The sequence below is a fragment of the Schistocerca serialis genome, chromosome 5 (genome assembly GCF_023864345.2).
Source record: "Schistocerca serialis cubense isolate TAMUIC-IGC-003099 chromosome 5, iqSchSeri2.2, whole genome shotgun sequence".
NCBI classification, from domain to species: domain Eukaryota; kingdom Metazoa; phylum Arthropoda; class Insecta; order Orthoptera; family Acrididae; genus Schistocerca; species Schistocerca serialis.
In genome coordinates, this window is record NC_064642.1 from 742,464,671 (window position 1) to 742,489,484 (window position 24,814).

Sequence of the window (24,814 nt, forward strand, 5' to 3'; positions counted from 1 at the left end):
GACCGAGCGAGGTGGCGCAGTGGTTAGCACACTGGACTCACATTCGGGAGGACGACGGTTCAATCCCGTCTCCAGCCATCCTGATTTAGGTTTTCCGTGATTTCCCTAAATCGTTTCAGGCAAATGCCGGGATGGTTCCTTTCAAAGGGCACGGCCGATTTCCTTCCCCATCTTTCCCTAACCCGAGCTAGCGCTCCGTCTCTAATGACCTCGTTGTCGACGGGACGTTAAACAACACTAACCTAACCAACCGTATTCCCGGATTTCCGGAAGGCTTTTGATACTATAACACACAAGCGGCTCGTAGTGAAATTGCGTGCTTATGGAATATCGTCTCAGTTATGTGACTGGATTTGCGACTTCCTGTCAGAGAGGTCGCAGTTCGTAGTAATTGACGGAAAGTCATCGGGTAAAACAGAAGTGATTTCAGGCGTTCCACAAGGTAGTGTTATAGGCTCTTTGCTGTTCCTTATCTATATAAACGATTTGGGGGACAATCTGAGCAGTCGTCTTCGCTTGTTTGCAGATGATGCTGTCGTTTATCGACTAAAAAAGTCATCATAAGATCAAAACAAATTGCAAAACGATTTAGAAAAAAAAAAATATCTGAATGGTGTAAAAAGTGTCAGTTGACCCTAAATAACGAAAAGTGTCAGGTCATCCACATGAGTGCTAAAAGGAACTGGTTAAACTTCGGTTACACGATAAATCAGTCTAATCTAAAAACCGTAAATTCAACTAAATACCTAGGTATTGCAATTACGAACAACTTAAATTGGGAAGAAGACATAGAAAATGTTGTGGGGAAGGCTAACCAAAGGCTGCGTTTTATTGGCAGGACACTTAGAAAATGTAACAGACCTACTAAGGAGACTGCCTACACTACGCTTGTCCGTCCTCTTTTAGAATACTGCTGCGCGGTGTGGGATCTTTACCAGGTAGGACTGACGAGTACATCGAAAAAGTTCAAAGCAAGGCAGCACGTTTTGTATTATCGCGAAATATGGGAGAAAGTGTCACAGAAATGATACAGGATATGGGCTGGAAATCACTAAAAGAAAGGCGTTTTTCGTTGCGGCGGAATTTTCTCATGTAATTCCAATCACCAACTTTCTCCTCCGAATGCGAAAATATTTTGTTGACACCGACCTACATAGAGCGGAACGATCACCACGATAAAATCAGAGCTCGTACGGAAAGATATAGGTGTTCATTCTTTCCGCGCGCTATGCGAGATTGGAATAATAGAGAATTGTGAAGGTGGTTCGATGAACCCTCTGTCAGGCACTTAAATGTGATTTGCAGAGTATCTATGTAGATGTTGATGTAGAATAACAAGCATCTTTCATTTAAGAAGGAGAAATGAAAGATAATAGGAAAGTACTTAGATCTGTATTAGAGGTCCCACCACCTAGCTACCTGGGGTGTGACGGCTTGACAAATCATCGAGCCTGCCATATTCAAGGCAACATACGAAATATTTCTTTTATACTCATTTTATGGCGCACATCATGTCTGGTGGTGGTGGTGGTGGTGTTGAGTTCCTATGGGATCAAACTGCTGAGGTCATCGGTCCCTAAGCTTACACACTACTTAAACTAACTTACACTAAGGACAACAAACACACCCATGCCCGAGGGAGGACTCGAACCTCCGATGGGACGAGCTGCGAGAACAGTGGCAAGGCGCCTCAGAGTTTGTGCCTGCCGCACCCGGCCATCATATCTGCTCCCTACTGAAATGTAACTTGGGGGAGGAAAATTTCGTTTATATTTCCAGTCGACGCCATTGTTTATTAAAGCTGTCACTACTAATATGCATCTGAATTATGCAATACGTATATAAGCGTAGGCTTCCGCGGCCGTTGTCTTCTTCAATAAAATTCTTCAGGGTATCAGACCGCATCGTCATAATTTAAAATGCGCCAACGTTTCGGCCAGCCTTGCAGCTAGCCTTCATCAGGGCCTTACGTTAACTGCTAAATGAACACACTTGATTCCTTAAATAGCTGCACGAGAAAACCGTGTCGTTACTTGATTGGCTGTGATAGGAGGAGGAGGAGGGGTGAAAGGTATGCTTTATTGGTGTTTCCTTTATTATCTGTCATTGGCTGAAATAGCTGTTTTCTATTGGTCTTTATATTAATCCACCCCATTGGAGGAGACGGACGAATAGCGAACAGGTGATGGCTGTGACGTCACACTGTTTCCATGCTGTCCAGAAGCCGGCTGCGGCGTGCCATTGCTTTGTGTGCTCGCGACCACTACTGCGGCTCTCCGCGTGTCTGCATGGGCCGCCACGGCTCTGCCGCCGCTCCGTAGCCCTGCTATTGCAGGCAGCCAAGACCTCGGAAGCTTGTACCCGTCCTCTCTATTCATGTTGGCGGGTCTTTTGGCTATTTCTATCGCCTCTCTAATCTTTCTTTTGAAAGTGAGAGGCTGTTTCGCCAGGACGCGGGCTTCTTGAAAAAATATTGGTTTCCCGCACTCGCCTCGGTGTTCCGCCACTGCTGACTTAGTGTGTTGTTTCAGGCGGATATATCTTTCATGTTCCGAGAGCCTTGTGCTAATCGGACGTCCCGTCTCACCTATGTAGACTAATCCGCACGCACAACCAATTTCATACACGCCAGCTGTGTGTAGTTTGTCAACTGCATCCTTGGTAGAACCGAGCACGTCTGATATTTTGTTTCTGCTTCGGAAAATTGGTTTGATGTCGGCTTTTCGTAGAATTTTGCCAATACGTTCGGTGACCCCTTGTACATATGGTAACACAGCAATGCTCTGTGCCTCCTTCTCCTCTTCCCTATTAGTCTTCTCCCTTGTCGACATGGTGCTGTCTATCATCTGCTTCCCATAGCCATTAGTTCCGAAGATGGACCTGAGGCGTTCAAGTTCTGTCTTCAGATGTTCTTCGTCGCTTATCCTGTACGCTCTCTTCGTTAGCGTGTGCAGGGCGGACTTCTTCTGCGTGGGGTGATGGTGGGAGGAGGCGTGAAGGTACCTGTCTGTATTGGATGGTTTCCTGTACACTTTGTGGCCAAGTTTACCATCAGGTTTTCGATAAACTTTCACGTCGAGAAAAGGCAGCACCCCATTCTTCTCTGTTTCCATTGTAAACTGAATTTTCCTATGCTGTTGGTTAAGGTGCTTGTGGAAGTTCCGTAACTCCTCTTCTCCGTGGGGCCAGATGACGAAAGTATCATCGACATAGCGGAGCCAACAATTTGGGCGTAATGGTGCGGACTGGAGGGCTGTTTCCTCAAATGCCTCCATGAAAATTTCTGCTGCGATGGGCGATAGGGGTGAGCCCATAGCTACACCGTCAGTTTGTTCATAAAATTGACCTCTCCACTTGAAATAGGTGGTCGTCAGACAGTGGCGTACAAGCTCACATATATCAGGTGCCACGCGTTCTTCTAGGATGTTCACAGTATCTGACACTGGGACATTCGTGAATAGGGATTTGACGTCGAAACTAACCATCAGATCTTGGTCCGTAACACGCATTTCCTTTAGGAGAGACACGAAGTGAGTGGAATCCTTAACGTAGGACACGGTTTGGTGCACTAGGTGTCGGAGCCTAGGTGCCAGTTCTTTCGCTAGGTAGTAGGTCGGCGAATTTATACTGTTTACTATGGGCCTTAAGGGGAAGTCGGTTTGTGTACCTTCGGTACACCATATATCCTTGGTGCCTGTGTCACTTGCGGGATGAATCTTCTGGCCTTGTCGAAGTTGATTCTAGAGTGCTTGAGCAGTGCCTGCGTCGTTTTGATTACCTTGGCCGTCGGATCTCCCTGAAGTTTCTTGTAGATAGGTTCTGCGAGAATATCTTCCATTCGTTTGTTGTAATCAGTTGTGTCCAAGACTACAGTGGCGTTGCCCTTATCTGCCTGTACCACTACTAAGTGGGGGTTGCCCCTGAGTTCCTTGATGGCATGGTATTCCTCAGCGTTGATGTTTTGCTTCGGTGGCTTTGCTTTATTCAGAACTCTGACCGTTTCCTGCCGGATCTTCTCCGCCTCGGCCTGTGGCAGATGACGTACCGAAGCCTCTACGGACTCTATGATATCTTCTTTTGGAACTCGCTTAGGTGCGACTGCGAAATTCATCCCCTTGGCGAAAATTGCTGTGGTTGCTTCGCTCAAGGTGTGGCTGGAGAGGTTGACTACTGTCCGTCGCCTGTCCAGCGTCAATGTTTCGTCCGTGGCTTTCTGTTGTAGTTTGTCGTACTTTCTCATCTGGCGGTTAGTAATACTATTGCTGGTCCTTGATGCTTGCTGAAAGGTTAACCTGTCGACTTTATCCCAGTCTTCCATCTGAAGTTTTCCGGCCAGAAATAGGTGCAGATCACACAAATTCCTGTTGTGAGCATCGAGACTTATGCGGATGTGGCGGATCCTTTCCCGTAGCAATGCTTTACTGGCTTTAACACAGATATTCCTCGCCTTGTTCGTTTTTATGTGAGACGTCAACCGCAAAGAATACGGCACAACACTCGTGTCTCTGCATCTCTTCAAAAAAGCAAGGTCATTCAGCAGTTTACATCTTTTTAAACGCAGTGCTTCTAACTTCTTGATGTTTCCGTGGATTTCCTGCCCATACAGGTTGGTTAAATATAAGCGTAGGCTTCCGCGGCCGTTGTCTTCTTCAATAAAATTCTTCGGGGTATCAGACCGCATCGTCATAATTTAAAATGGCACCTGATATATGTGAGCTTGTGCGCCACTGTCTGACGACCACCTATTTCAAGTGGAGAGGTCAATTTTATGAACAAACTGACGGTGTAGCTATGGGCTCACCCCTATCGCCCATCGCAGCAAAAAATTTTCATGGAGGCATTTGAGGAAACAGCCCTCCAGTCCGCACCATTACGCCCAAATTGTTGGCTCCGCTATGTCGATGATACTTTCGTCATCTGGCCCCACGGAGAAGAGGAGTTACGGAACTTCCACAAGCACCTTAACCAACAGCATAGGAAAATTCAGTTTACAATGGAAACAGAGAAGAATGGGGTGCTGCCTTTTCTCGACGTGAAAGTTTATCGAAAACCTGATGGTAAACTTGGCCACAAAGTGTACAGGAAACCATCCAATACAGACAGGTACCTTCACGCCTCCTCCCACCATCACCCCACGCAGAAGAAGTCCGCCCTGCACACGCTAACGAAGAGAGCGTACAGGATAAGCGACGAAGAACATCTGAAGACAGAACTTGAACGCCTCAGGTCCATCTTCGGAACTAATGGCTATGGGAAGCAGATGATAGACAGCACCATGTCGACAAGGGAGAAGACTAATAGGGAAGAGGAGAAGGAGGCACAGAGCATTGCTGTGTTACCATATGTACAAGGGGTCACCGAACGTATTGGCAAAATTCTACGAAAAGCCGACATCAAACCAATTTTCCGAAGCAGAAACAAAATATCAGACATGCTCGGTTCTACCAAGGATGCAGTTGACAAACTACACACAGCTGGCGTGTATGAAATTGGTTGTGCGTGCGGATTAGTCTACATAGGTGAGACGGGACGTCCGATTAGCACAAGGCTCTCGGAACATGAAAGATATATCCGCCTGAAACAACACACTAAGTCAGCAGTGGCGGAACACCGAGGCGAGTGCGGGAAACCAATATTTTTTCAAGAAGCCCGCGTCCTGGCCAAACAGCCTCTCACTTTCAAAAGAAAGATTAGAGAGGCGATAGAAATAGCCAAAAGACCCGCCAACATGAATAGAGAGGACGGGTACAAGCTTCCGAGGTCTTGGCTGCCTGCAATAGCAGGGCTACGGAGCGGCGGCAGAGCCGTGGCGGCCCATGCAGACACGCGGAGAGCCGCAGTAGTGGTCGCGAGCACACAAAGCAATGGCACGCCGCAGCCGGCTTCTGGAACAGCATGGAAACAGTGTGACGTCACAGCCATCACCTGTTCGCTATTCGTCCGTCTCCTCCAATGGGGTGGATTAATATAAAGACCAATAGAAAACAGCTATTTCAGCCAATGACAGATAATAAAGGAAACACCAATAAAGCATACCTTTCACCCCTCCTCCTCCTCCTATCACAGCCAATCAAGTAACGACACGGTTTTCTCGTGCAGCTATTTAAGGAATCAAGTGTGTTCATTTAGCAGTTAACGTAAGGCCCTGATGAAGGCTAGCTGCAACGCTGGCCGAAACGTTGGCGCATTTTAAATTATGACGATGCGGTCTGATACCCTGAAGAATTTTATTGAAGTATGCAATACGTGTTACCATATGTAAGTAATTATTTCATTAAACAAGTGTTGCAGCTAATAAAGGAATTTCTTTTGAGCTATAGTTACATGCAAGACATCCATTTAACATATGGTGATAAAGGTTGGCCATCACATTTAGTTATATGTTTCAGTATTCAGTTATCAGCCACCTTACAGTAAAATTGTAGTCAGTTTTATAAGAAGTATTTTTATTCAAGAAATATGACAAAATTACGATACCCACAAAGAACATATTACCAACACTTTCCGTGCATGTGAAACTTAGTTGTATTAACTTCTACCTAACTCAGCTCCAACGTTCTTGTCTCCACTTATACAACAATTTTCAGTTCCCAAACTAATTTGTATGTACCCAAAATTATTAGGGAAAAATTTTTAAGCATTCTAAAATACTTTTTTGTAAAATTTAATACGATTTCAATAACCAATTCTTGTAACCTTAATCATTAAATTGTGTATTTTGGCCTAATTTAAGGCACTAATTACAAAATTATTGTAATTAAGAAGCTTCTGTTTCACGAAAAATCTCGTTTGAGAACCAAGGTTGTGAGTATAAGCTGGCGCGCTAATGGAGGCAGTGTGTGGTTAGCTTATGACTTGTAAACATGCTATGTCAGTCAGTCTCTGACTAATGTACAACTTGGAAGATGCTGTGCCACTAGCCTGAAGATATTTGTCATTTGTGTAACCAGCTGGTAGAAGTCGTGTCATGAACATCTGATCCTACAGATCTAATATAATTAAATTTTCCTTGTGACATTTGAGTCGTATCTGGCCTACGATGATGACAGAAGCTGAAGAAAATAATTGAAATTTGTGCCATAATCGCGATTTGAAGCTGGATCTCCCTGCTTACTAGGCAGCTGTGCTAGTAGCCATTATACCACCTAAGCAGTTCGTGTTAGGGAAGGTACTGGTATGGGGTAGAATGTGCAGTGGTTCTGAAGCTATACAGTATAAGTGGTGTAATCGGTAACACGGCTGCCAAATAAGCAAGGAGACCTGTGTTCAAGCCTCCTCCTCGGCATAAATCTTTCTTTATTCAGCCTACGTCACAAGGAAAATTTAATTATATCAGATCTGTATATCACCTACACCTAAAGTACAGGTAGGATTCCCCATCAGGTCCAATGTCGTGGTCCTATTCCAGTACTGAAGAACCTCAGTAATAGTGACGATGTAAGAAGGGAAAAACAGACTGAAGACGTGAAATGAAGTTTGTGCTAGGATGGGCATTGGACTAGGGTAGTCCGTGCCCCTGTGTTAGCTATACTGCTGCGGTCGTAAGGAGACCTGGGTTCAAGTACCGGCTATGGCACAAATTTTAATTCATTTCTTCAGCTTCTATCATTTTCATACCTGATCTCATGTAACAAATAACGTAAAAGGCGATGGATTGCGTCTCGATCATCACAGAAGAAAATCCTGTCTAGGAACAGGAAACAAAAGAGAAAGGTTGTAAAATATATTTCGTTTGTAATTATTTCTCCCAATAACGATTTCCTAGTGCAAGAATAGGGAAGATTTCTACTTCATTATTACCTAATTGTTTGATGTTTAACTTCCTTCCATACTGATTAGAAAGAAATGTATCGAATCCCCAGCTTCCAGAATCAGAACATTATGAATTACTGTGAACGCTCAGACTCGTAAACACAGAGAATTCGTAGTTGTGTGGGAATATTTATTAGCTTACACACTGTAGTCGCTGAGCTACGTCTGTTACCAAGTTTTCATTGAAACACCACAAAATTAAACGGACTACTGGAATATTTCTCTCTATGGCAGCAATGTGCCCGAATCTCCTGTCTTCATGTGAACCAAGCATTTAATACCACAAGCCCATATGAACACTGCACCAGCTCCTCCTTAAATGTATACACAACTTCACGGAAAGCAGATGGTAAGATCAAATTAAGAACACAGAGGTGTTTCGTCATTGCGTTAATGTGTACTCACCTCAGTGGTGCCTGAGAAATTAGTGATGATGCACCACTCCTATTCTGAAGTCCAGGGCGGCATGTCGAAACAAAGCTGGCAGTATGTCCGTTTCAAAGATGCTCAGAAGAGACGCACGAAACTATGCAATAATGGCCCTCCAAATCGGAAGCATAAGCAAAGAAGTGTCCGGAATGGAGCCGTTTGACGAAACCAAGACTGGATGAATTCGAGGAACAAAAGAAAAGCCACATTGTTAGTAAACGATTTTATTTGAAGGGTATGCCTTCTACAGCCATCGTATACAAGTGCTCACGTGCTGTATAAATACACCCGTACAGTCAAGATCCAAACTGAGTACTGCAGCCAAATGAAAACATAGAAAAGGCGAACAGGTGAAGTGCATCCAAGTAGCTCATATAGACGCTGTACTAAAATGAGTTATGTTACAGGGCTGAAGACGACGAAGCGATGCAGTTTCGTATTTTTCTATGTTGTAAATTATAAAGTCTGAACAACACAGTTTTATTTATAAACGGTATGTTTTCTCAGGATACAGCTTTACTTCATAACTTGAAAGAACTTCAAAGAGATTATATAAAAAAGAAAGGTACTTCAGAAAATATCAAGCAATGACACTTTACAGTGAACGCTAAAACATTTTTCCTTTTATCACAACACTTCCTTCACAAGGAAAAATAAAAAACAGTCAAATAAACAAATAACCAGTTACCGCTTGACTTTCTGCATACCTATCCCTGCACGCAGCAAATTAAAACGAACCTGCTGAAGTGACTTTGTCAGTAGCTCAACCAATTGGTTCTTTCTATCAATGTGGTCCAGCATAATTTCACCATTCAGAAATCTTTTATGAACTTAAAAATGTCAGACTTCAATATGTTTTGATTGACGATGATATTCGGAGATTTTTACTAATTTCAATGCACTGGCAGTGTCAGTATAAAGTGTTGGAGGTTGTCCCGACATTTCAGTCAATTGGCTTTACAAACGATCTAACTAAATTAATTCTTTAGCTCATTCACTTGCTGAAGTTATTTCTGCTTCCGTTGAAGGTGTAGCCACAACTTTCTGCAGCTCACTTGTCCGTAGTATTACTCCACCTGAGTACTTTGCCACAATGCCGGTTGTTGAACGTCTCAGCGAAACCAGCATCACTGTTAATTCTTCGATTTTATCCCTTATCATAGACAATGCCATAATTAAATGTGGCTTTCATGTATCGAAACATGAGTTTCACTCGATTCCAGTCCTTAGTGGTTGGTTTTTCCATAGTTCGAGCAGCTTTATTCACTGCATAAGTTATGTCTGTACGAGTTACTATTGAGGGATACATAATACATCCAGCTGCCTCTCAGTAGGGGACAGAGGACGAAACTGCTTCATTTTGATCATCTTCTTCATATTCAACCGGAGTTGATATCATGTTGGATGCGACCATTCGAAATTTTCTTGGCATGAAAATAAAGCAAAATGAAGATAGTACGATTATTATAAGTCAGGAAAAATACACGCAACAAATATTGGAAAATACTGTTTCGTGTGTTTTTCCTAACTTATCGTAATCGCTCCCCCTTCATTTTGCTTTATTTTTAAAGAAAATTTTCAAGGGTCCTTTGTTATATCTAATTCACGTTGTAAAGTGTTCAGAAAAACTGTAATTTCTTCTTTGTCATTGCCAACAATTAGACCATTATCAACGTAAGTTGCTACATAAAGTCTATTTCCATTGTTTTTACTATAAAGCAAGCAGGGATCTGCAGCATTGTTTTGAGTGCCCGCTTTATTCGTGGCTCCCATAAAACGTTCGTTCCAACAGCGTGGTGCTTGTCTGAGTCCATAAGAGTCCTTTCCGAGAGACACACTCAATGTGTATTATCTTCGAAGCCCTGTATTTGCTCCATGTACACTTCATCTCGAAGTATTCCATTCAAAAAGGCCGTTTTTTTCATCATCACTTTGTTTCAACATCATCTTTTTTGAAGCAGCTACCGGTAGCAAAACTCGAATTGTATCATAACGTGCAACAGGATTATAAACATCTCCATAATTTATTCCTGCTTGCTGAATACACCGTTTAGCAACTAACCGGGTTTCGAAGCGGGTGCTTTCATGAGCTGCTGCTTTTCGACACAGAACCCAGCGATTTTGCAATGCTTTGGCATTCGTGGTATGTCCAGCTAGCACCCATGTTATTTTTTCTCTTCAGTGACTATTTTTTCATTAATAGCCTGCATTCATTTTTCCTTCGATCTGACTGCAACACGTCAGTAAAACAGTTTGAATCCATATATTCCCCAACACAAACTTTTGTTATCATCAAGAACTCGCCACTTTCTATCCAGGCTCGTTTTCTTCGTCATCGACTACTCTCCAATATACCTTCGTCAGAAAATTAATATGTTTCGGCTTTCAGGAATTCTGTTAATTCTATATTATTGTCATCTGATACTTGAAGTGCGTTAAATGTTTCTTCACCGTGAATTCCACTGGAAGCAGCATGCCAAGGAATGTCAAATCTGATACGATCACTATGTAAATTACAAACTATTTCTGGCTTAAATTTTACATCACGACTCAAGATCACTTTCGTTTTGGAAGGAATCCAGGCTCTAAATCCATTTTTGTCGTTGACTAAAAACAACCTTACCATCAAACTTTAAACGAGAATTTTTATGTGAATATAGAAACCTGTACCAAAAATTCTGAGGTGATCAAATTGTCCTACTGGTCGATTGTACCACAGGTCATAAGGAAATTTCTCTGGAACCGAAGACCTTCCAGTACGCTTTAAAATTTACACTGCTGTACTGCAAGCTTCTACCCACAATCCTCTTGGTAGTTTGCTTGCGTTCTGCATCGGGCGCGCCGCTTCAACAATTGTTCTGTTTTCACGTTCGGCCAAACCATTGTGTTCAGGAGTACAGGGTGGCGTAATCAGTAATTCTGTTCTCTTAAATATGAACGATTCGTTAACTCTGTTGTTACAAAATTCTTTACCTCCGTCACATCTGAACTGTTTAACAGCACGACTTTCGGTTTGAGCTTCATTTAAAAAATGTTTAAACACATCGCAAACTTCATTTTTGTGCTTCAAAAAGAAAATTCTAGGAAATTTATTGAAATCACCTGTAAAATATACATAATGTCGTAGCCGTTACATGCGGCTGCTCTGGCTGCGGACAAGTGGGCACTTGCATCGGAGGCATATAAAACATTTTCCATGCCAGCACTGTACCATTTCTTTCGACTGTTCCTTGACCAAATGCAAGCATATTAGTACCTTGCTTTCCTAATGAAACTACATCAGGAGTATCAAATTCACTATACAAAACGAAGTATTGTTTATTCAGAGTATTATGCTCGGAGTGATATGCACCACTATCACAATACCACTCATTTACGTCAATGTAATTTCTGTTAGGCGAACCATTGGCGCAGAAGTAAATGCAGTGTTACCATTCACCTTCTGTTCTTACCTCGCGCTATTGCGTTCAGGGACGTTCAGTGAACATTCCGCTCTCCAGTGACCAAATTGTTTACATTTATTGCACGGAAATTTTTGTTTTGCTCGCTCTTCTTCCGTGTGTTACAAACGACAAAAGCAGTTACGTCCGTTGCATTCTGTTCACGCATTTCAGTGGTACAAAACTTTTCAATAAATAAGTTCAGTCTCTGATTTTCTGCTGGTATTGTCTCCCAGAGATCTATAAAATTATCATAATCCTTTCTTAGCGTGGATAAAATTCGACTATTTGATATTCTTTCAGACAAAGTATTCATGTTTCGTTTATTTATAATTTAGATCTACAAATAACTCTTGCAGCTTAGCCACGTGTGTGCTAATATTTTCTCTTTCGTCGTGTTTGACGCGAAAACAGTTTTCAGTTAACATGATGTATGCTGCTGCGTTCAAGTTGTGCATGTAGTTTGTCCCATACTTCTTTAATATTTTTGTACAACGCAAGTTCAGCAACTGGTTTGCTTAAGCGTCCTTGCTATTAGACTTGCTGCTTTCGCGTTATTCTTACACTATTCAGCATACGATGCCCTCTATTCAGTAGCAGGATCCCGAGGCAAGACAACAGGTTCGCGACCACCGATAGCAATGTCTTCGAGCTCGTACAAACGGAGCACCACAGACACGTGCCATTTCCATTTTGCCCAATCATCGGGCCCTTCAAGTTTATCAATATTCAGTTCATAATCTCCATTTGTAGCCATATTCTTACCCTACAAATCGATTCAACATAAAATTCTTCTGCTAGCACACACTGGATTGAATCAATTTTCTTTTTCAGAAAAGGTGTATTTTGTTCCTCAGGTGTGGAGGAGGAGGAGGTGATTAGTCTTTAACGTCCCGTCGACAACGAGGTCATTAGAGACGGAGCGCAAGCTCGGGTGAGGGAAGGATGGGGAAGGAAATCGGCCGTGCCCTTTCAAAGGAACCATCCCGGCATTTGCCTGAAGCGATTTAGGGAAGTCACGGAAAATCTAAATCAGGATGGCCGCAGACGGGATTGAACCGTCGTCCTCCCGAATGCGAGTCCAGTGTGCTAACCGCTGCGCCACCTCGCTCAGTTTTTCAGATGTGCTCTGGGCCCATATCCTGTTTTAAATAATAAAGTCTGAATAACACAGTTTTATTTATGAACCGTATATTTTCTCAGGATACAGCTTTATTTCATACATTAAACAAACTTCAAAGAGATTATATGAAAAACAAGAATATTTCAGATAACATCGCGGAATAACACTTTACAGTGAACTCTAAAACGTTTTTCCTTTATTAACACATTCTGAATCTGCAGTTAGCTGTTTGGAAACTGTGTGTGGCATTTCCCAGTATCTTATCATCGCTGTGAATATGTTGGTAACCCAGGAATTTCTTCAGGTGAAAGAAAGGATAGAATTCGGTCGCAGCAAAACTTGTTCACTGATTAGAATGAGAAACATCCATCACTATAACATTTTGTGCCATGAGTTATTTGGAAAGTGTTGTCGTGGCTTAACATGACGTCCGCACTGTTATCCAAGTCTATTAGTTCTATACAGATCAGAGTGTACACTTATGACCACCGACTTCCGTAATCCTATAGACAGAATATCCATGGTACCTGAAGTTTATTCCCACTTCTTGGCGTTCCTTTTACTTCCGTCAATGCGTCTGAGGTTGAACAATAGGGACGAAGACTATTTGCCATGCCGTTTTTAATACCCACAGTTATCTGTCTGTCTTCTCTAACTTGTACGATTTCAGACTAGTGGATTATTATCTACAGAATAAGCTAAAACAAATGCGTGATACAACAGATATACGTAATAGGGAAATACATCATCAATGTGTTGTGGAAGCCTCCGAATTCATTTCACACATTCTCGAAATGTTTGAATTGACGTGATAGCGACTGATTTAACTAGTGCTTACGTGTGAAAATATGATCTCAGGGAATTTTTTAATATTAGTAATGAAGCTCCAAGAACATCGAATAATGCTTTTTCAGCAGTACCTGAAAATGACGAACTTCGAAATATTATTTAATATCTATTTTTTTTATTTGAGGAATCAACAATTAAAAATTATTTCAGCTCTTGCGACTACTTATAACAACGGAAGTATGCCTACATTCAGTACATCTCTAAAATAATAGAAATTAAATTTACTAATTTGAAGGAAAATTAGATCAATATCTTAATTTTTCGTTATAATGTGCTTTATACTACTAAGTTTGCTATTAACCTGCTTAACGTATTCGAGAAGCTCTTGACCAATTTACATCTACTTTTTACTCGCTATTGTAACAGACGTTCGGATGGACATAGGTTATTCATGTTTTAAAAAGTGCTGTATACAAACATATATGTTCTGTACCACTATAAAGACAAGTCGTGTTCTATCGTTGTTACCAAGAATCTCAAAAAGTTCCTCACCAGTTTACTTCAAATTTTTACACATAGGCTACATGCTGTTTTTACTATTCATTTAATACGTCAATAATTTTATACAGTATACAAGGAGGAAACGTTGTTATGAGAAAACGTAGAAAATTCTTGGCTGATTTACTTCAGATTTTTACGCGATACTCTAATAAACATTTAGATGGACCTAGGCTACACTTTTAAAACAACAATGTACAGTTTTCTGTTAAAATCGACTACGAGAAAGAAGATGCTATACTGTGCTGCGAAACTGTGCCGTTTCGTTTTCTCGCTAGCAGTCAGCTTTAAGAGAAAGTAGGAAAGTTGGATCTACTGCTATCTTTGTAAAGTTACATGTTCGCAGATAAAAACTACGTCAAATGCTGTCATTGAAGCTGCCATTCTCGCAGACCCAATGATGTAGTCTCTTTCATACTACTCTATGAGCCCAGCCAATTTTGCCATTCATTTTAAGCGAATTTAATTCCCAAGAGAGTTTTCATTTAAATTAACAATAAACAAGGCTCAGTCAGAGAGGGTGGATGAGGGGGAGAGGAGAGGAGAAGGTGAAGAGAGAGGGGAGAGAAGAAGGTAGACAAGGAGAGGGGGGAGGAGATTAGGATATATATCCACTTCCCACATGTATTTATTCCCATATGTATTTAGGAATTGTGAAGGATTGCCAGATTTGCTAATATGACAAAAAGGGTGAGAAAATGTGGAAGAAACACACTGAAATTGAAAACTGTTCTTATTAGCACATGTATTCAAAATTTTAGTATAGTGCATTGTTTTCTGTCAGTTCTGCCAGTAAGAACAGTGTCCCATTACTGATCATTCACCATTACTTTGCTGTCCATATACCATTTTTCACAAATGAGGTTGTTCATGATGTAGGTAAGGTTTATTAAACCTCGTTTTGATAATTGGTGGAGGAGTCACCTACCATCCTTTTTAACTATGTACAGGAATCCGACTTATTGTCAAGAAATAAAACTTTGAAAATTTGACAGTATAATTTTATAAACTAGGCAGTTATGTCAAATGGGCAACAGCCCGTGGCGGTAACAGCTGCCCTCCACTTAAAGCACGTTTACTGGTGACGTCAACATACAGCCTGATCAAAACCGATCTTTTGGGTGTGAAGCTATTTATACAGACATTGAATATTCCAGAATAAAGAGACATTAGAAACATAAACCTTCCAGAAATTATCAATACTAAAATAATCTCTGAGGGGTGTGTTTGAAGTGGCGACCCGCGACATGCCAGCCAGTGGTGCCAACCATCACGTTGCAGGGCTCGTATCACAGCTCGCGGCAGTAGAAAATTATAGTAAAAGATTATTTTTCTTGTGCCAGTACAATACCATCATTCTCCAAAAATACAGAGTGTATTTGTTAAACAAATAATAATATGAATATAATAATAATATGAGCAATAATGAGAATAATAGAATAACAATATTAATAATACTTGAAACGTAATTGAGGTATTTATTGGTGAATTGCTTCTCAAGGTATGGTAACTAAAAATTTTGTCTGTGGTTGTTTGCGGCAGATGATACCGCGTGCGCGCAAGCGCGTAACTGCCTTGTTCACCTTTGTTCGCCTAAAAACGAGTCAGTGTCCACGTGGATTGCACAGAAGAAGGTTTCTGTGTGTTCCCTCTCGCGTAGCTAAACTCTATTACACTGGAAGAACGTCGTTTAATGCGGGAATATGGATTGCGACCAACAGACTATGTTCCCACATACAATAATGAAATGGGACAAGCGACTTAGGGAAACTGGAAGTTTGCTTTCGACGTTGGCCCACGACACTAACCACGCAGTTCCATAGGCTACTGCTGAATTAATCCGTACGTCCTTCCAGCGGAGGCCTTGTAAAGTCAATCCGACGAGCAAGTAGGTAGTTAGTTACCTTATACGACAGTTAGATAATGTCTTCCATAAAAGGCTGCGCCTACTGGTGTAGAAAGTGCAACTTCGTCAAAAAACCAAATATGAGGCAATATTGGCTATAATTCTGGCAAAAATGGGTGAACACGAGGCATTTCCCGTCTGTTTCTCGGAGTAGGCTACATTCCACACTTCCGGCACAGTGCACACACACAGTTATCGCATATGGGAAGCTGAATCCACCTCCCCCACACTTGGAGCCAACAGTTAGTGTAACAACGAACGTAGACATGTTGGAGCTGTACACTGTGCCACAACTTCCTCGCAACGAGATCTTTCAACGTCATTTTGCGAATATTGTGAGCAATTTCTTGGATCGTGAGTTCCCAGATCACTGGATTGTGACACGTAGTCCGTGGATGGCTTTCCCTCCTAGAAAATCAGACATTAGCCCACTTAATTTGTTTTCTATGGTGGTTTATGAACGCCAGGTGTACCGGACACCAGTCTGTGATCTGCCACATTTGTGCCGTCGCATTCGTGCAGCAATCGCAAATGTTACGCTTGCCACACTGCAAAACATTTGAGGAGAACACGAATACAGATCTTATATCTGTCGCGTCTCTAATGGTGCACTGATTGAGTTGGGTAAGTTGTGTAAAAAATTATTTTGTGTTACCGTACTCGTAGAAACATTCTGGAGGAGAGTGGAGATTATAGAGTTTAACGTCCCGTCGATAACGAGGTCATTAGAGACGCAGCGCAAGCTCGGGTGAGGGAAGGATGGAGAAGGAAATCGGCCGCGCCCTTTCAAAGGAACCATCCCGGCATTTGCCTGAAGCGATTTAGGGAAATCACGGAAAACCTAAATCAGGATGGCTGGAGACGGGATTGAACCGTCGTCCTCCCGAATGCGAGTCCAGTGTGCTAACCACTGCGCCACCTCGCTCGGTCAACATACTGGCAATATATATCTCAATTACAAGTTATATGTTTAATCCGGACACCTCGTATGTGTTACAATTTCCTGTCTCCAGCAACAATACTTAAGAGCATAATCCAGTGGGACAGGGAATGGAAGGTGTACAGAAGAAATAAAGGCTAGGATATCTGTGGAGAAAAGAGCGTTTGGAAAGGAGATGCAATGAGTTGCGGAATATTAGAGAAATATCTGAAATCAGTTGGTTCACTGATCTAGTTGGATAAGTTGTGCTAAAAATCATTTTGAGTTACTGTACTCGTAGAAACATACCGTCAATAAATATCTCAATTACTTCTCAAGTTACTAAATGTTATATGTTTAATCCGGACCATTAACATCGTAACCTGCATATTCATAAGACGTAAAGGAACCGATGGCCTTTGTAGTTTGGTCCCTTCAATCCCCACAAACTAACCAACCATAATACGTAAGATAGTGTACACACATCGAAAAAAAAAGAAAGGTTTGTATCACCCCAGTTCCCAGAACTCCTGAAGATAGACGTTGACTGTCGATACCGTATCACAGACACAGTCCCTTTCACTGTTCAGAGATGTCACTAAGCCCGTCCAAAGATGTAAACAACCATGCTTGAGCAGCGCCTATTAGGCGGAGGGGGTCCAACAGCCGATCAGTTCCAGTCATTCCACCAGGAAGGAGGTAGACGGCTCGTGTTGTCTATAGTTCAACCATACCTAGAGGGTCAATAACGCGGTTCGATCGCGTCCGCATTGTTACTTTGTGCCAGGAAGGACTCTCAATAAAGGAAGTGTCCAGGCGTCTCGGAAAAACCAAAGCGATGTTGTTCGGATGTGGCGGAGATACGGAGGGACAGGAACTGTTGATGACAAGCTTCGCTCAGGACGCCCAAGGGCTACTACTGCAGTGGATGACCGCTACCTACAGATTATGGCTCGGAGGAACCCTGACAGCAACGCCACCAAGTTGAATAATGCTTTTCGTGCAGCCACAGGACGTCATGTTACGACTTTAAACTGTGTGCAGAAGGCTGCATGATGCGCAACTTCACTCCCGATGCCCATGGCAAGGTCCATCTTAGCAACCACGACACCATGCAGCGCGGTACAGATGTGCCCAACAACAGCCAAATGGACCGCTCAGGATTGGCATCACGTTCTCTTCGCCGATGAGTGTCGCATATACCTTCAACCAGACAATCGTCGGAGACGTGTTTGGAGGCAACCCGGTCAGGCTGAACGCCGTAGACACACTTTCAAGCGAGTGTAGCAAGCTGGAGGTTCACTGCTATTTTGGGGGGCATTATGTGCGGCCGACGTATGCCGCTGGTGGTCATGGAAGGCGCCATAACAGCCGTACGATACGTGAATGCCATGAGCAATAAAACGGGCAGAAATGTACAGGTACCGGAACTCTCGGAACCGAGGTGATACAAAACTCTTTTAGATGAGTGTATTTTAGAATCAACTAATATTGTCCTTTAAAATTTTAAATATTTGTAAAATTTTACTAATATTTTGATAAGTAATCTCCAATGATCGAATTTTATTTGAATTCACGTTTTCCCAAACTGTTATAAATTTTGACACTCATTATTTCCTTTCTCGTATTTTGTTTTGGTGTGTATTTCTTTGAAAGAAAGTTATTACAATTATATTGTGCTGGCGGTACAGACAATAGTTTAAAGTTTTTTACTATCCCAATGCTGCTGACATACACGCATATTATATATAGTGTTTTAGCATATAATAACTAGTGTTTTAGCTATACCTAGCACACAGTGGAAACAGTCAATATAACCTCTTCTATCTGCTGGTGAAGTACTCTGTTAAAGTGTTACTAACGGAAAAGTAGCTTATTTAAATTACTACAAGTTTTCACTACTTATATATCTGTTATGAAATAATTGATCATACTGGAGAAGGATTAGTTGATCGAAACATTTATTCCATTTATACATTCAAAGAGTTCATAAAAAAACAGTGTTTAGTAGTTCTCAGATATGCTACTAAACTCAACCACAGTTTTAAATTTTACAGAAAAGATCACATTTTATTCCATCCGACTATATTTATTCCTGTCTCCTCTTTTTCATTTGATCTCTTACAATTTATATCATGACTACAGTTCTCCATAATTTGAACTTCTTGTGAGAGAGTTACTTTATGTAATTAACTTAAGATCTATTATGTGAGACAGTCATACTGAATATTAAAGAGACGTCTCCTCGGGAATCTTGGTCTGGAGAAATAAGTGTGATGTGTTTTGGCGAATAGGTTTCTTTCGTTCTATCAAATAACAGGTGTTGATTTACAGCGTTTAGTACAATACTATTTTCGAGATACATAAAAATAAAATAACTTGTTGGTTTCCCAATACATTATCTCCTCTAATTTTTTCCAAAAGGCATTTACAGGAGATTTTACAGCAAGTTCATTACGACATTAGTTCACTATCGTACACAAGTTTGAAATCTTGATTTGAACCATTTCAGTCGAAGCAACTGTCTCCTAGGTATCAGATTTCTCAAAATTCAGTCACTCTCTTGAAATCTTCTGATACTGTGAACTTCACATAGCTTTCAACAACCTTCATCTTCCCCCACTGGAGTCCTATATTATTTCATCTACATTCTGTCCAGTCTCGAATAAATTGAACATGTGTGCATCTGTTATACAAAATGAAAGCTAGACTACCCAAACTCCCACATTCGTAACCTGTCGTATCAGTGAGGAAACACTGAACTGTCTACACGCGAACACACACTCCACACCCTCTCTCAACGGCATTACAGGTTAGCACACCTATATTAACAGAATCTCATGGAGATCTATCGTTATAACTAACCTGACTGCTTCCCATGTGACCCAAACTATTTTTTTCTTTTTTTACGAAGACGTGCTGATAAGTAACACCTCCAAATTTTTTATGTGAAAACTCGAAAAACTTTTTAAATAAAACATACGTTATTAACTTTCTATACCTTGATTGTTCATGTGTACACGTTTATTTCCCTACAGATTCCTCCTGGCGGCAAAAACCTTTCTCTGAACGGAAGACCACTTTGTTGATAGCATCACTGAAGAAAGTTTGACACTGTTGACGGAGCCTAAACCTCAGCTCTGTTTCCACCGCTTCATCACTGTCAAAGTGAAGTTCGCTAAGGATTTCTGTTAAGTTTTGAAAACAGATGAAAATATGATGGAGCCAAGTCGATACTATATCGAGGATGATCGATGAAGATTGTTGAAGATTTCGCCACCGCTCGTGTGTAGTATGGCACTGTCATGTCGAGAGACAGCGTGGTCCACGAGTGGTCCAACTCTTCGAGCTCGAAATACGATTACAACACACTGTTTCTAAAGCACTGAACACGATTCAATGTAACACGATACAACTGGGTGTCATCTAGCGGCAGAGGGCTGCTAACATGTAAACAATGAGAATAAAGCTGTAGAATGTTTACAACTTTCGTTTATATTTAAACAACTTTCGTTTTATTTAAGAAGGTTTAAGAGTTTTCACATGAAAGATTGGGAGGCATTACTTTTCATTACGCCACCGTATTTTTCTCCCTAAATACAGCCCAGGCTCCTCCATCGTAAAGGTACGTCAATTCATGTTTATTCCCATCACAAACAGTTCGAAACTAAACGTGCTGCCATTTTCAAATCAGCCTTCTCCGCCTAAACCTTCGCAACTGTCACCCTGAATCAGTCAATATTCTCTTCTTTCCTACTGCAGATCCTTAGTATTTAGTGAAGTTCAGTCTCCATCCTGTAAAAGAAAAAAACTGGTAGCCAAGATCGCAGAAATACTTTTTATTCCATGATTACAGGTTTCGGCCAAACTAAAGCCACCATCATCGGATCCGCTGATGGCGGCTTTAGTTTCGTCGAAACCGGTAATCATGGAATAAAAAGAATTCCTGCGATCTTAGCTACCAGTTTCTTGTTTTACAAGCATCTAGATCGCTGCCACATGAGCACAATGTGCTCCCTACAAAGTCTCCATCTTTTTACCTTCACTATCACAGTATCCACGTTTTAAAAGAAACGACCGTTTTAGGGAATTTCTGGAATTTTTTACAAATGAAGATATATGTTAACAATTTGAGAAATGTTTACAAATTTTCATTTTTTAAATATGGTTTCGAGCTTTGTCTGCTTTTTAAATTGTTTGTATCGGTGTATTTTATCGATATCAACTCTTACTTGCCCTGCCGAGAAAGTGCAAACATGCAAATGAAAGCGAGAATAGGGAGGAAATACGAGAGAAACACCTGCTAGAGATAAGGACGCCTCGTTTCCGCGGGCGTGGCTGTGTCACTGCAGCTGTGGATAAATGAACTGTAAACTGATACATAGCGCTAGAGGTGGAGAGACACAGAGCGTACTCACGTCCGACTTGAAGCTGCCGTTCGCGCGGGCCACCCCCAGCTGGTAGATGTTGAGCATGTGGGCCGCCTGCACGTGCACCATCAGGTCCCACGCGTCGTGGAACGAGTCCTTGCACTGGAAGCACAGCAGCGCCGTATCCTCTTCTAAGACAAAGGACAACACAATTACCCTAAATGTTATCAGGAGAAGCAAAACTGGCGTTCTACGGATCGGAGCGTAAAAAGTTAGGTCCCTTAATCGGACAGGTAGGTTAGAAAATTTAGAAAGAAAAATGGATAGGTTACAGTTAGATATATGGTAATTAGAGAAGTTCGGTGGCAGGAGGAATGGACTTCTGGTCAAGTGAATGCAGGGTTATAAACATCAAACAGTGGTAACTTAGGAGTAGGTTTAAGAGCGAATAAGAAAATAGGAATGTTAGGAAGCTACTATGAACAGCATGGTGCACGCATTAAAGTAGCCAAGGTAACATGAAGCCGAGACCCACCACAGTATTACTAGTTCATATACCAGTTTGGTCCACAGATGATGGAAAGATTCAAAAAATGCACGATGAGATAAAAGAAATTATTCCCATAGTTAAAGGTGAGGAAATTTGTGATGGGTGACTGGAATTCAGTAGTAGGAAAAAGAAGAGGAGGAAAATTTGGAATGTGGACTAGAGGAAAAGAATGAAAGAGGAAGCCGGCTGGTAGAATTTTGCACAGAGCGTAATTTAATCACCACTAACAATTAGTTTAAGAGCAATGAAATGTATACACAGAAAAGATCGTGAGACGCTAAAAGGTTTAAGACTGATCATATACCGGTAAGACAGAGATATAGAAAACAGATTTAAAATTGTAAGACATTTCTATGCGCAGAGGTGTACTCTCACCACAATTTACTGGCTATGAGCTGTAGATTACAACTATGCAGTATCAAAAAGTAGGATATTAAGAAGATGGGATCCGTATAGGCTGAAAGAACTAGAGGTTGTTGAGAATTCTAGAGAGAATTAGCCAATAAATGACTAGAACAGAGGAAAGGAATACATTAGAAGACGAATGGGTAGCTTTCAGAGATGAAATAGGAAAGGCAGCAGAGGATCAAGTAGACATGGCCTATTACAAACTCTTGGATAACACGAAAAGTATTCAATTTAATTGATGAAAGGGGAATTATAAAATTGCAGTAAATGAAGCAGGCGAAAAGGAATACAAGCGTCTAACAGATGAGATTGACAGAAGTGCTAAATGGCTAAGTAGGAATGGCTAGAGGACAAATGTAAGGATGTAGAAGCAAATTTCACTAGGGACAAGGTAGACAGAGCTATTGATGGACTTGGGAAAGCCAACCATGACAAAACTCTTCCATCTTGTGGGCAAAATGCTTGAGACAGATGAAACACCCTCACACTTCAAGAAGACTATAAAACTTACAATTCCAAAGAAAGTAGGTGCTGACTAGTGTGAATATTACCGAATTATCAGTTTAATAATTCACGCTTCCAAAATGCCAACACGAATTATTTATAGAAGAATGTAATAACTGGTGGAAACCAGCCTCGAGGACGATTAGTTTGGATTCTGGAGAAACGTAGGGATTAGTGACCCTACAACTCCTCTTGGAAGATAGGTAAACGAAAGGCAAACCAACGTTTATAGCGATTGTAGATTTAGAGAAAGCTTTTGACAGTGTTGACTGGGCTACAGTCTTTGAAATTCTGAAGGTGGAGGAAGTAAAATGTAGGGGACGAAATGATGTTACACCTTGTACAAAAACCATATGGTAGTTATAAGAGTCGAGGGGCTTCAAAGGGAAGCAGTGGTTGAGAAGAGAGTGAGACAGTGATGTAGCCCATCCCCAATGTTTTCTATCCGTACAACGAGCGAGCAGTAAAGGAAACGAAAGAAAAAGTTGGAGTAGGAATTAAATTTCAGAGAGAAGAAATAAAAACCTCGAGGTTTGCCGATGACACTGTAATTCCGTCAGAAACAGCAAAGGACTTGGAAGAATAGTTGAACGGAATGGACAGCGTCTTGAAAGGAGGATACAAGATGAACGCCAACAAAAACAAAACAAAGATAATGCAATGCAGTCGAATTTAATCAATTGCTGCTGAGGGAATTAGATTAGGAAACGAAGCAGCGTAGTAGATGACTTTGGTTATCTGGGCAGCAAAATAACTAATGATGGCTGAAGTAGAGAAGATATAAAGTGTAGAACGGCAATGAGAAGAAAAGCGTTTCTGAAGAAGAAGTCTTTTATGACAGTATTTGTATGTAGTGGAGCCTTGTATGGAAATGAAACGTGGTCAGTACACAGTGTTGGCAAAAAAAGGGGTAGAAACTTGCGATATGTGGTGCTACCGAAGAAGCCAAGATTACATGGGTAGATCTGGTAATACACAGTATTGGCAAAAAAAAAGGGTAGAAACTTTCGGAAAGTGGTGCTACCGAAGAAGCCAAAGATTACATTGGTAGATCTGGTGACTGATGGGGAGGTGATGAATATAACTGGGGAGAAATGAAATTTGTGGCCCAATCTGAATAGGAGAAGAGATAAGTCGATAGGGCACATTCTGACACATCAAGAGATCACAAATTTAGTACTGGAGGGAAGTGTGGGGTGTACGAGTCGTAGGAGACCAAGACATGAATACAGCAACTAGATTCAGAAGGATGTAGGTAGTAGCAATTATTCAGAGATGAAGAGGCTTGCACAAAATAGAGTAGCATGGAGGGCTGCATCAAACCTGTCTTAGAACTTAAGACCACAACAAGAACAACAAAAACTACAAATGGGATTTATACATAACCAAATTACCAGTAACACTGTCTTCTAATATTGTTCTAAGATTACTAGCTGTGCTTAACTTGCCAATTAATAATTAAACACATGGGTAAATACTGCTGGCACAAACAGTTAACGTCATAAGCTGTCTGTCGGAGAACATGATCCACAATTTGTAATCTCCATCAGCGTCCTCGATTCATGTTTTCCGTCTAGTTGAGAGGAAAGCAACGCTACGACAACATAAACACATTAACAGTTATTCATTATGTCTGTGGTCATATTTTCCGTCTAGTTGAGAGGAAAGCAACGCTACGACAACATAAACACATTAACAGTTATTCATTATGTCTGTGGTGTCACAGCCAGACACCACACTTGCTAGGTGGTAGCCTTTAAATCGGCCGCTGTCCGTTAGTATACGTCGGACCCGCGTGTCGCCACTGTCAGTGATTGCAGACCGAGCGCCGCCACACGGCAGGTCTAGAGAGACTTCCTAGCACTCGCCCCAGTTGTTCAGCCGACTTTGCTAGCGATGGTTCACTGACAAAATACGCTCTCATTTGCCGAGACGATAGTTAGCATAGCCTTCAGCTACGTCATTTGCTACGACCTAGCAAGGCGCCATTACCAGTTACTAATGAT

At 41.5% G+C, this 24,814-nt stretch overlaps 1 protein-coding gene across 3 annotated transcripts in view; it reads right to left on the reverse strand.

Annotated features, from left to right (window-relative positions):
• LOC126481424 (RNA-binding protein Raly-like) overlaps positions 1 to 24,814 on the reverse strand; it is a 440,289-nt gene that overhangs the window by 18,893 nt on the left and 396,582 nt on the right. For 2 of the 3 annotated variants that reach the window (XM_050105166.1, XM_050105165.1), the window contains exon 8: positions 21,395 to 21,537. In XM_050105166.1, coding sequence (XP_049961123.1) covers positions 21,395 to 21,537 — 143 coding nt within the window. The remainder of the gene's footprint in view (positions 1 to 21,394; positions 21,538 to 24,814) is intronic. The other variant, XM_050105167.1, reaches the window with a different exon arrangement.